The 13,014-nt window shown below is 42.5% G+C and overlaps 1 protein-coding gene across 2 annotated transcripts in view; it reads left to right on the top strand.

Annotated features, from left to right (window-relative positions):
* Nucleotides 1-12,492, top strand: part of LOC109432808 (C2 domain-containing protein 5) — a 70,507-nt gene extending 58,015 nt beyond the window's left edge. For both annotated transcript variants that reach the window (XM_062858679.1, XM_019709153.3), the window contains 2 exons: nt 11,326-11,598; nt 11,662-12,492. In XM_062858679.1, the coding sequence (XP_062714663.1) occupies nt 11,326-11,598; nt 11,662-11,724 (336 nt within the window). In that variant the 3' untranslated portion in view covers nt 11,725-12,492. The remainder of the gene's footprint in view (nt 1-11,325; nt 11,599-11,661) is intronic.
* The last annotated feature ends 522 nt before the right edge of the window (nt 12,493-13,014 follow it).

Below are 13,014 nucleotides of genomic sequence, written 5' to 3'. Positions count from 1 at the left end.
AAAATCTCATCAGTTTAAGTCGTATGATATTCTTGCTGATGTGAAGAATATTATACGGCTTAAACTGTTTGGATTTTTGCACTTGGGCCAGCGCTATCCCTGGAAATGCAATTTACTCATTTTTTTAGCTGTTCCAGTTGAGCTCAGTTTTGTGTGAATCTTACTCATTTTAGAGTAACATTTTCTTAGCGTGAAAAAGTAAATCGTGAAAATATTGTATGGCGAATAGTATCTAAAGGCAAATTTATCGAAGTGGAATACATTATTCGAAAAAATATTTGGTAGTGGTTGTGCACAATAGTGACTACTATTAAGCCTACTAAATATTTTTTCGGCAAAAGCTTTCTATTTCAAGTATTTCAAGTTCAGATGCTTTTCACCATACAAAATTAAATGGATTTACTCCTGCTGATCAACTGTGGGTGTGCGCCAAGCGGGTAGTCCATTGTGCCTGTTAAATGAGTGATTGTTAGTTGTTTTTTTTTTCAGTGACCGGAATGGTCAAGAAATTCAATGCAGCAAGCCCCATTTGATTTGACGTTTTGTTTCAGCTCCGTACTAGGATCCGGAATATTAAGACGGCGCTTTCTTATTTCTTGAACGATTCTTTGCCTGAATTTCCCACGCATCGAGAAAGGCCAAGAAATTTTTTGCGATCTGCGTACTACCCATAACGCTAAAATCGACATTTTTTACCCGCCTTCCCCATCCGTAATGCTTTTTGTATAAAAATCCTAAAATTTTTGTATGAACCGTTACGCTTGGCCATCGGCCCGCCCCTCCCCCTAAAGCGTTACCTACGTAATTTGTGAACAGTGCCCTATGGATTGCTGCATAAAATTTGTACAGATCGTTGTTAAAAGTGTACAAGTAGGGGCAATATTTTTACCCGGCGCCACTGTGCTGCAATCATTTTTGCAGAAAAGAGAAAAAGTGCAAGCAGATCGAAAAAATTTTTTACTCCCATGTAACAGTCCGTATAATAAACACGTTCTTTGTAGTCGGTACGAGTCACGGTACGAGTAAAGTTTTATTTCCTTCGTTATTGCGAGTTCCCCGGGTTAATTCCGTCCGCTTTCGGCGTTGGCCTGTCCACTGCGTTGCCTGCTGGGTGTCCGCCGGTTAATCCCACAGGTTATGGGCTGCAGGCCGTGTGGGGGAACTGGAACAGAAAGTGTTTGTGCGAAAGTGCGTTTTCGAGATTGAGGTTATGTCGCTCGGCGAATAACCACAGTGATTGGACTCAATTGGACTGTGTAAATTTCGTCGTCACCGTCGTCGTGAGTGCGAACAAGTCGAGACAAGTTTGCTCGAGACTCTATTGTGCGTTTAGCACTAAATTGATTTCCGAAAAAACTTCATTGACTTCCGCTGCCTTTCCTATGCGTTAAACGTAACGTCGGAAGTAGTGCGCTGTACAGTAAATCTGGTTTTCTATACAGCGCACTACTTCCGACGTAATGTTTAACGCATAGGAAAGGCAGCGGAAGTCAATGAAGTTTTTTCGGAAATCAATTTAGTGCTAAACGCACAATAACTCGCTCGGTGCGCGTGAGCGAAAGTGAAAAACTTTGTGCGCGTTTTCCAGGGATTGGCGGCATGCACCGTGCGGTGCGAAAAAAGCATGTGTTTCACACAATCTCAAGTGCTTGTCTCCCGTTTTGCCGAGAGACAGAGACGTATGAGTGAGAGCTTTCGTAATTGTGCGAGAGACAATCGCAGCACTAGCTCTACGGCGCAGGGAGTAATGCTCGGTGCTTGGGACTGTGCTTGTCACCAAACAGAAAAAATCACTTAATAAATTAATTGAAGAGTTTGTGTTTTCGGCAAAGTTGTTAAGCTTGTCAAGGGTTGACAAGTGATGGGTTGTTTGATACGAATTTTTGCCAATCATGCGTAGCATCAAGCCAAGTGCAAAACACGGAGACAAGCACCGAGAGAGTGCATACGACAGAGCGTGAGAGACAGGAGAGCTCCAGCGCGCGGCAAAGTAAGCGAGCAACACACAACCGATTGCGCGTACTCGTCTCCTTCTAGTTTGTTGTGCTGTCTCGTAGCAGCGTGTGCGGCACGCAAAGAGTTTTGAGTCGCACCCTATCCCTGGCGTTTTCGTTCGATCGCGGGTGTACGAAAAGAACTGAAAATGAGCGAGAAATATTTGTTTTCGCGATTAAGTAACCAGAACTATCCCGTCTGGAAGCAGCGCATGGAGATGCTTCTCAAGCGCGAAGATTTATGGTCGGTCGTGTCGGAGCCAAAGCCGGAACCGGCAACCGACGAGTGGCTGAAACGTGACCAGAAGGCGCTAGCTACTATCGTTCTGTACGTCGAAGATAGTCAGCTAAATTTAGTGCGGGATGCGTTACAGCGGCGGAGGTGTGGAAAGTGCTCCAGGATTTCCACGAGAAAGTGACGATGACGTCGCGGGTGGCACTGCTGCGGCGGATTTGTAGTCTCAACATGGCTGAGGGAGGAGACATCGAGAAACATCTCTACGATCTCGAAGAGCTTTTCGACCGCTTAGCCACAGCCGGTCAAGCTCTGGAAACACCGCTCAAGATTGCGATGTTCTATCGCAGTCTCCCTGAATCGTACGGAGGTCTGATAACGGCATTGGAAAGCAGACCCGATGCTGACCAGACGCTGCAGCTGGTCAAACAGAAGCTTCTCGACGAGCACCAGCGCCGCGTGGAACGATCAGGGGACGTTTCGGAGAAAGCCATGAAGACTCGGAGCAAGGATAAGGAGATGATCTGCTACCACTGCCGGAAACCGGGACATTTCCGGCGCGATTGCCGTCTGCTGAAATCGCAACAGAAGAGCGATGCCGAACACAAAGTGAAGCCTTCCGGAAACAAGGCGAAGAAAGCAGTGGAGAAAGATGTACCGATTTGCTTCGCAGCTGGAGGCAGTCGGCGCAAAGGCTGCTGGTACGTCGACAGCGGGTGTTCTAGTCATATGACTAGCGACAAGGACTTCTTCGACAAGTTGGACGAAAGTGTGAAGATCAAAGTGATTCTCGCGGATGGTTCGGTAACCACGTCAGCTGGTGTCGTTGAAGGTTCGGTCAAGTGCGTCGACGGTGAAGGAAAAGTAGTGGACATTTTTTTCAAATAAGTGCTTTTCATTCCGACCTTGGAAGGCGGACTGGTATCAGTGCGAAAGCTAACCCAGAGAAGTTTGAGCGTGAAGTTTGAGGCGTCGCGGTGCAGTGTTGTGAATGAAGACGGAAAAGTGGTTGCTGCGGCAGAGCTGTGTGGAAATTTGTTCATCCTGAAGACGGCAGCGGATGCGCGGCTGAGTAAGGAGGCTCGGCATCTGCCGGACTGCCAGCATACGTGGCATCGCCGGTTCGGCCATCGGGATCCGGCAGTGCTGCAACGCATTCAGGAGGAGAAACTCTGCGAGGGATTCAGTATGCACGATTGCGGGATCAGGCATGTATGCGAGCACTGCCTAACAGCTAAATTATCTAGACTCCCTTTTCCTAAACAAGCACAGAACCGTGCTGCTCGTATACTCGACGTAGTTCTTACGGACGTCTGCGGTCCTATGAGCAATGTCACGCCAGGGGGTTGCAGATACTTGATGACCCTCATAGACGAATACAGTCGCTATACTGTGGTCTGTCTGCTCAGGCAGAAGTAGGATGCGGCGGGGTGCATCAAACGTTACGTAGCGCACGTCAAAACGCGATTTGGTCGAGCGCCCGGCGTAATACGTTCCGATGGTGGGGGAGAATACGCCAATAAGGAGCTGAAGGATTTCTATGAGCGGGAGGGCATCCGGGCTCAGTTTACGGCCGCGTATTCCCCACAACAAAATGGCGTGGCGGAACGTAAAAACCGATCCCTACAGGAAATGGCAACGTGCATGTTGTTGGACGCAGGGCTTCCCAAGAAGTACTGGGGTGAGGCAATCATGACCGCTGGATACCTCCAGAACAGGTTGCCTTCACGATCTGTCGAATCAACGCCTATCGAGAAATGGTTCGGCAGGAAACCTTCGTTGAAGAATCTGCGAGTATTTGGGAGCCCGGCATACGTCCACGTCCCGGATGTAAAATGGACCAAACTGGACAGCAAGGCTCGAAAGTTGCTCTTCGTTGGCTACTGCGACGATAGGAAGGCGTTTCGATTCCTGGACCCGGAAAACGATCAAATTACGATCAGTCGGGATGCAAGATACATCGAGCTGGGAGATGGATCTTTGGAACAGCGCAAACCGGTCGCCGGCTGCCACGAACAGTTGGTGGAGCTCGACGTTGATAGCGATGAGGAACCAGCGGAGGCGGAAAATCCGGTCGAACCGGAGCAACATCAGCAGGAGCCAGTGCTTCAGGAGGAGTCGGATTCGGAGTTCTACGATCCGGATGAGGAGGAAGGCGCAGTCGGCGGACAGCAGCCGCCGCCGAAGCGAAGCACACGTGGAGTGCTTCCGAAGAGGTTCGACGATAACGAAGTCGATGTAGCTATAGCAATGGATTAAATGCTTTGGCTGTTTTCCTACTCTCCGCATCGACCAATGAGGCGCTAGCTTCTATGCGCGAAAAATCGCTAAAAGTAAATCGCAAAAATATTGTATGGCGAATAGCATCTAAAGGTGTATTTCTCGAAGTGGAACACATTATTCGAAAAAATATTTTGTAGCGGTTGTGCACAATGATGACCGGTTTGGTGCTTACCAAATATTTTTTCTATAAAATCTTTTCATTTCGAGAAATTCGAGTTTAGATGCTTTTCGCCATACAAAATAAAATGTTTTTACTCCTGCTGACCAGCATTGAACGCACTCCCTGCCGGTAATCCATAGAAGGAGAACCCGACACCTACGAAGAGGCAGTGAGCAGTTCCGAGCAGGATTTGTGGAAGGCTGTCGTGGCACAGTTCTCCCACAAATCTCGTTTCAACATTTCTCGGACTTCATCATAAAACAATATAACTTTCCGTCATAAATTAAACACTTTCTCAGCGTGACACAAAAAACCCGAAACCTCCATCCAAATTCTTTGCCTACCAAAACATGCAGTCAGTAACGAAACCTTTTCCTTGTTTCCATAACCTTCTTAAAGTGCTTCCATATGCGCGCAATAAATTACACGCATATGCAAGACTCGAGTAGTTTACCAAACAACTCTAGCGCGTCGTTCTGCCATTCTTGTTTAACCTACCTACTTCCTATTTTCTGCTGTACTCAAAACTTAGTTCTTAAGTGTCAAGTAAAATAAAATTCATTCCTATTCGTAACTCCACACCGAGTAGTCGCGTTGTGAAGATATATCTCTGTATCCGAAGTCCGACATGCCTCATGGCGACCGTGACAGGACCGATGTGAAATAAATTACGATACGTGGATTTTAGCAGCATACGTAAATAACATCCGACTTGAAATCCCAATTTGCAATAATCTAAATGGGTCTGCGTGGATACCAGCTAGATCTGAAGTATTTAGATTGATAAACAATTTTAATGTTCATGGAGATGTCATAATTAATTCCGCTGAGCTTGCACCAGGCGTGTTTTGTGCCAACGCCATTGTGAATAGTTCCGCACCTTATGCTAAAATTATAAACACTAATGAATATCCTGTGCAACTTGCAAATTTTAATTTAAAAACTTCCAATCTTAACGACTTTTACATAGCTAAAATTGACTGTAATAATACAGATAGAATCGAAAAATTGAATGCAGAACTAAATTTTAACGATATACCTGCATCCGCCAAACAATCTTTACAACAATTATGTCACGAATACAATGATATATTTAGTTTAAAGGATGATTTATTAACGTGTAACAATTTTTATCAACAAAAAATTAGCCTAAAAGATAAATCACCGGTATACATTAAAAACTACCGGAATGCACAGTGTCACAAGGAAGAAATCTGTCGTCAAGTAGATAATTTAATTGCAAACGATATAATTGAACCTTCGGTGTCTAGTTACAACTCACCATTATTACTTGTTCCCAAGAAGTCAACTACTTCCGAAAAGAAATGGAGATTAGTAGTTGATTTTCGTCAATTGAACAAAAAATTGCTTGCGGATAAATTTCCTCTTCCAAGGATTGACGATATTCTCGATCAACTTGGCAGAGCCAAATATTTTTCGACGCTTGATCTCATGTCAGGTTTTCACCAGATTGAGATCGAGAAAAATTCCAGAGAGTTCACCGCGTTCTCGTTGCAGGAACGTGGACATTTTCAGTATAAAAGATTGCCGTTTGGACTAAATATAAGCCCAAACAGTTTCCAACGAATGATGTCAATAGCACTCAGTGGCTTGAGTCCCGAGTGTGCATTCTTGTACATTGACGATGTTATTGTCGTAGGTTGTTCAATTGAACACCATCTGAAAAACTTGAGGAATGTTTTCGAATGTTTCAGGCAAAGAAACCTGAAACTGAACCCTTCAAAATGTAATTTTTTCAAAGCAGAAGTTACATTTCTAGGTCATAAAATCACTGATAAAGGTATCTTGCCTGATAATTCAAAATTTGATGTAATAAAAAATTACCCACAACCTCAAAACGCAGACCAAGTTCGAAGTTTTGTAGCCATGTGTAATTATTACAGGAGATTTATTCCTGGTTTTGCAAATATTTGTTGTCCTTTGAACAAATTATTAAGAAAAAATACAGTTTTTGTGTGGTCAGAACAATGCAAGTCCGCCTTTGAAACATTAAAGACTATGCTACTTTCACCACAAATATTACAGTATCCAGATTATCAAAAACCATTTATATTGACTACAGACGCATCAGATTTCGCTTGCGGGGCAGTTTTGTCCCAAATGCATGGAAGCAATGATCTACCTGTTTCTTTCGCCAGTCGCGCGTTTACAAAAGGCGAAGCAAATAAGCACATCATTGAGAAAGAATTAGCCGCTATTCACTGGGCTATCATGCATTATCAACCCTACTTATTAGGTCGTAAATTTTTGGTGCGTACTGATCACCGACCGTTAGTTTACCTCTTTGGAATGAAGAACCCTTCTTCAAAGTTGACGCGAATGAGGATTGATCTCGAAGAATTCGACTTTGAAGTAGAGTTCGTCCCAGGTAAAAGTAACGTTGTGGCTGACGCATTGTCTAGAATTAATATTACATCAGATAAATTAAAGTCAATTAACATTTTACAAGTACAGACCAGGTCAATGCTACGCAAACCTTGTTTAGTCAACAATAACATACAAAGCAGAGTACCGGAGCCTGATCAACTCCACGTGTATGAAGCAGTTAGCAATGAACAAATACATAAACAAAAAAAATTGCAATTTTCATTACATCAAAATAAAAATAAATCAACTATGGCAATTCTTCTCGAAAAAAATTTCAAAACGAGTCTAACTCTAGCGTTAGGTCTCACAATTAACAATGTTAACTTGCCAGAAATATTTAAGCTGATTGAAAAGGGTACCCTACAATTAATGAAACAAAATAAAATCGAAAATGAGTGTATTGCTATTTCGACTAGCGATACCATATTTAATTATATAAGTATCAATGATTTCAAAACAATAGGAAATCAAGTTTTGAAAAATATTAAAATTATCATTTATCATCCTCCTAGAAAAATAAACAACCCAAACGAAATTCAAGCTATTTTACAACATTACCATAGTACACCAATCGGAGGTCATGTTGGTATTAACCGATTGTACAAAAAATTGAAAAATTTATATATTTGGTCAAATATGAAATATTTAGTTACTAAATATGTCAAATCCTGCGAAATTTGTAAAAGGAACAAACATTTTTCGTCGGTTCAAAGTAAAATGATAAAAACTTCAACTCCATGCAAATCATTCGACATAGTTGCAATAGATACGATTGGACCATTCACAATGAGTAGCAAAGGAAACAGATACGCAGTTACTATACAATGCGATCTGAGTAAATACGTCATAGCTATACCTGTTCCGGATAAATCAGCTGACACGATTGCCAGAGCAGTAGTGGAAGGATGTATTTTGATATACGGACCAATGAAAGCAATTCGAACAGATCAAGGTACAGAGTACAAAGGTATCTTTGAATCAGTTTGTAAACTGCTCAATATCGATCGCATTCTAGCAACAGCATATCACCCACAAACTTTGGGAGCGTTGGAAAGGAATCACAGATGTTTAAACGAATATCTGAGAATCTTTGTCAACGATCTTAAAGATAATTGGGATGAATGGTTATCTTTTTACTGCTTTAGTTATAATACTACTCCCAACTCGGAACACAATTACAGCCCTTTTGAAATAGTATTTGGAAAGCCCGTAAATACATTTGATCAGATAAATCTAGACCAAATCACTCCTATTTATAACCACGACTCATACGTAAATGAAATAAGATATAAACTACAGTTTATACACAATGAAATCCTAAGAAAAATCGAGAATGTCAAACTATCAAGAACAGAAGAAGCAAATAAAGATGTAACACCAACAAAATTGAGCATTGGAGATAAAGTGTATTTAAAATTGGAAAATAGAAGAAAATTAGATATTGTACAAGATGGTCCCTATATAATAATAGATCTAGATGAATCAAATGCTACTATAAAACATCAAACAACTGCTAATATTTTGAAAGTCCATCGAACAAGATTAATTAAGCAAAAATCCTGAAAAATCAAGAATAACAGAATGCTAAAACGACCGCATAAAGCCTATAATTTGTCTCAAAATTTAGAATGGTTACACCATTCTTCCTAAGGAGGGAGGTGTCGTGGCACAGTTCTCCCACAAATCTCGTTTCAACATTTCTCGGACTTCATCATAAAACAATATAACTTTCCGTCATAAATTAAACACTTTCTCAGCGTGACACAAAAAACCCGAAACCTCCATCCAAATTCTTTGCCTACCAAAACATGCAGTCAGTAACGAAACCTTTTCCTTGTTTCCATAACCTTCTTAAAGTGCTTCCATATGCGCGCAATAAATTACACGCATATGCAAGACTCGAGTAGTTTACCAAACAACTCTAGCGCGTCGTTCTGCCATTCTTGTTTAACCTACCTACTTCCTATTTTCTGCTGTACTCAAAACTTAGTTCTTAAGTGTCAAGTAAAATAAAATTCATTCCTATTCGTAACTCCACACCGAGTAGTCGCGTTGTGAAGATATATCTCTGTATCCGAAGTCCGACATGCCTCAAAGGCCGCAATGGCTGAAGAATACGACGCGTTGATGCGGAACGATACCTGGTCACTGGTTCAGCTGCCGGCCGGCCGAGTACCCATCGGCTGTAAATGGATATACAAGAAGAAGGAGGACAGTTCCGGTAAAGTCTCGCGGTTTAAGGCCCGCCTCGTAGCCCAGGGCTTTTCACAGCGTTATGGGGTCGATTACGATGCCGTATTTACCCCGGTCGCTAGCCAGGCGACATTGCGGATTCTGTTGACAGTGGCTGGACACAAGAAGATGACCGTTCGCCATCTAGACGTCAAGTCGGCGTATCTACACAGAAAGCTAGAAGATGAAATTTACATGCAGCAGCCGAAGGGGTTCGTGTCGTGGTAAGGAAAGGAAAAGCTTGTGTGCAGGTTGAAGCGCAGCCTGTACGGCTTAAAGCAAGCTGCCAGGATTTGGAACACTACAATTAGCGAGTTACTGAAATGTTTGGGCTTCGATCAGTCTAGATCGGATCCCTGTTTGTACGTCAAACGTTCGGAAGGAGGAGGTTTCGTCTATTTGATGCTGCACGTCGATCCCAGACAACCAGTCATCGTATAAGATGTTGCATAAGATGTTAAAGTAGAGGCGATATGCGTACATTTTACATGCGCCTAAATGGAGGCATGTACGCATAAAGCCTCCACTTTATCATCTTATGCAACATCTTATACGATGACTGGTTGTCTGGGATGATATGATCGTCGCCGGGATGACCGACACGGACGTTCATGCTGTCGAATACGCGCTGCGGAAGAAGATTACTCTGTCGTCGTTGGGAGAGATTGGCTATTTTCTGGGCATCCGGATTACCAAGGACAAGAAGGGATTCTACTATATGGATCAAGAGAATTACATCAACAAAGTGGCGTCGCGATTCGGCCTCGAACATGCCAAAGGTTCGAGTGTGCCGATCGACGTCGGATATTACAGAAGTCGCGAAGGAAGTAAGGAGCTGCCAGATAACAAACGATACCGAAGTCTTGCTGGTGCACTTCTCTACGTCGCAGTGAATACACGCCCGGACGTAGCGGCAAGTGTGTCACTGTTGTGCAGAAGGATTAGTCAGCCGACAGAAGTAGATTGGAATGAGTTGAAGCGTGTGGTGAAATATCTCGTGAAGACCAGTGGCAGCAAGCTACGACTGTATGCAGAGCGCGGCAAACCGCTGTGCTTGAGTGGATACTGCGATGCTGACTGGAGCGGAGACACGGTGGATCGCAAATCGAACACAGGATATTTGTTCCTGCTTGGCGAAGCTTCCATCAGCTGGGCCAGTCGAAAAAAGTCCAGTGTTTCGCTTTCCAGCATGGAGGCAGAATATATAGCGGTGTCAGAAGCTTGCAAAGAACTTGTGTGGCTGCGTCGGATCTTGGACGAGATGGGTGCTAGACAGTGCGGTCCTACCGTGTTGTACGAAGACAACAGGAGCTGTATAGAGTTCGTCGACATGGAGCGCGTTTCCCGCAGGTCGAAGCACATCGATACGCGCATGTTCTACAACACGAAGCATATGTGCGTGAAAGGTTTGGTGAAGCTGAAGTTCTGTCCTTCGGAGAATATGACAGCCGACATCCTCACGAAGCCGTTAGGACCCGTGAAGCAGAAGAAGTTTGCAGAAGCCATGGGGTTGACGGAAGTCGTGACATCGGCCGGAAGAAGAGAAAAATATTGAGGAGGAGTGTTAAAAGTGTACAAGTAGGGGCAATATTTTTACCGGGCGCCACTGTGCTGCAATCATTCTTGCAGAAGAGAAAAAGTTCAAGCAGATCGAAGAAAATTTTCACTCCCATGTAACAGACCGTATAATAAACACGTTCTTTGTAGTCGGCACGAGTAAAGTTTTATTTCCTTCGTTATCGCGATTTCCCCGGGTTAATTCCGTCCGCTTTCGGTGTTGGCCTGTCCACTGCGTTGCCTGCTGGGTGTCCGCCGGTTAATCCCACAATCGTTACGGTTCTATGGTCCTATAGTGCCTTATTCTGTCTTTTTTTCAACATTGAATGTTTTTGTGTGGTCAGCATTTTATTAAACTGATATAATTTGGTGTGCGTGAGCGTATTGAATGACATTACCCACTGTATGAATTACTTGAGATATCGTTTCCACATTTTCTGATAGGGTAATATTTTTTTTTTTCGTTAACATTCAAGATGCCGTTAAAGGAACGCTATGGCGTCGACATCACACCTCTCAGCTATGTTCCGGGTGGACGTATAGAGAAATATTTAGGAAATTTAGACTTTTTCTTTATAAGAGAATGCACCGCAGTGAAAGAAAACGGCGGACTGAGTGGATTTGTACACAGCTTCATTACGGAGGTCCTAGCGGTGGTGCGAGCACATGTTACATCCCTTGGTGGTAATGCAATGGTATCGTTTTACATGACAGAACTAGTATTAGTGGACAATTTGCATAAAAATCAGGTTAGTGATATTAGTTATTTGCGTTTAAATTTCACGATCGAACGTCTATTTATTTTATTTTAGGGTCAATGCTTGATGAGTGCCGGTGGAGATGTGGTATTCGTTTCTTATTATAGAGATGACTGATAGCGCCATCTACAAGTGATGAGTATGATAGACATATGAAAGTGCAATAAACGAACTGTTCAAAGTTTGGATGGAATTTAGTGCATTTTTATAACAGTGATTCCAGTAAATGCAAGTGTTCGTAATAAAATGTTGATGTTTTGTTCAAAATTGAAACACTGTCAAATCATAGAATCGTTTATAGTTAAAGCACAGTTCCTCGGGGTTTGATAAAAAAAAACTCGTTCCAATAGAGAAAATCCACGAAAGTATGACGGTTGATTAAGCTTATATAATCATATGATAAAGGACGGAGTGATAAACTAAAATGATGATGATAATGATGATAAAAGTGTACCCACCATCAGCGTAAGGATTGCCTATGGCTGCAGATTAGTTCCGGACGGGAATTATGTACCTAATGGTTCTTTGTAGTAGGGTGAATTAAAATCGCTGAACTCTTTCGGTAGTCAACATAAAGTTGCTATCTCATGACAAAAGTCTGGCTACTCCACGAATTTGAGTACATCAGTTCATTGAACTCCCTCAGGCTATCCCTCCGTGGGTGTGTACACTCCGCAATATTAAAATTGAAATCGTACAATGTAGACGAAGGGATGAACTGAGATAGCCAAAAACAATGAATGCAATTTTCTACTTAAAATAGTGTAACTTATTGATTAGGGAATAACTACATATAGCGTCACATGTTGCAATATCATATCGTAATAGCGCACTTAATTCCCCATGTCAATAACGAACTGCAAAATAAAATAAATATTCACTATATATAGTGTGTTTTTTCTGGGGGAGTTAGCTTACCTGCAGTGTCGGACAAAGCAGTAGTTTTGTTCGACACTGTATTCTTCCGGCCATCACATCTTGTAATTTTTATACTCCTGTATATTAATGATCGTGATGTAACACCTGGTGCTGAAAGGGCACTGATTATCTGACAATCCATTTTGCCCGGATTGTGTGTCTCAGAAGATTACTCCAAATAATATTCCGTCATAGTATCACAAAAGAGTATAGTTGATAATTTACATTATTGACGGTATGGAGTTAATCCCTGAGCTGTGGATACACGGCCAAGTTCCCCTGGCAAGGTGCCAAACTGGTAAGCTTGGAATTGGTTTATCGTTTATTGTCAAGCGTTGTAGTAAACTAACAATTAGAATAATAATAGAATAAATATTCGTCTCAAATATTCCCCCTTTTTTCTACTGCATCCTGCCCAATGTGACCCTATCTGACTCCAAATAATCAAATTGTTGTCTATTCACACGCTTGATTTTGTCATTCTTCCAG

Source organism: Aedes albopictus, chromosome 3 (genome assembly GCF_035046485.1).
Source record: "Aedes albopictus strain Foshan chromosome 3, AalbF5, whole genome shotgun sequence".
NCBI lineage: Eukaryota > Metazoa > Arthropoda > Insecta > Diptera > Culicidae > Aedes > Aedes albopictus.
This window is presented reverse-complemented; position numbering and strand designations above follow the sequence as displayed.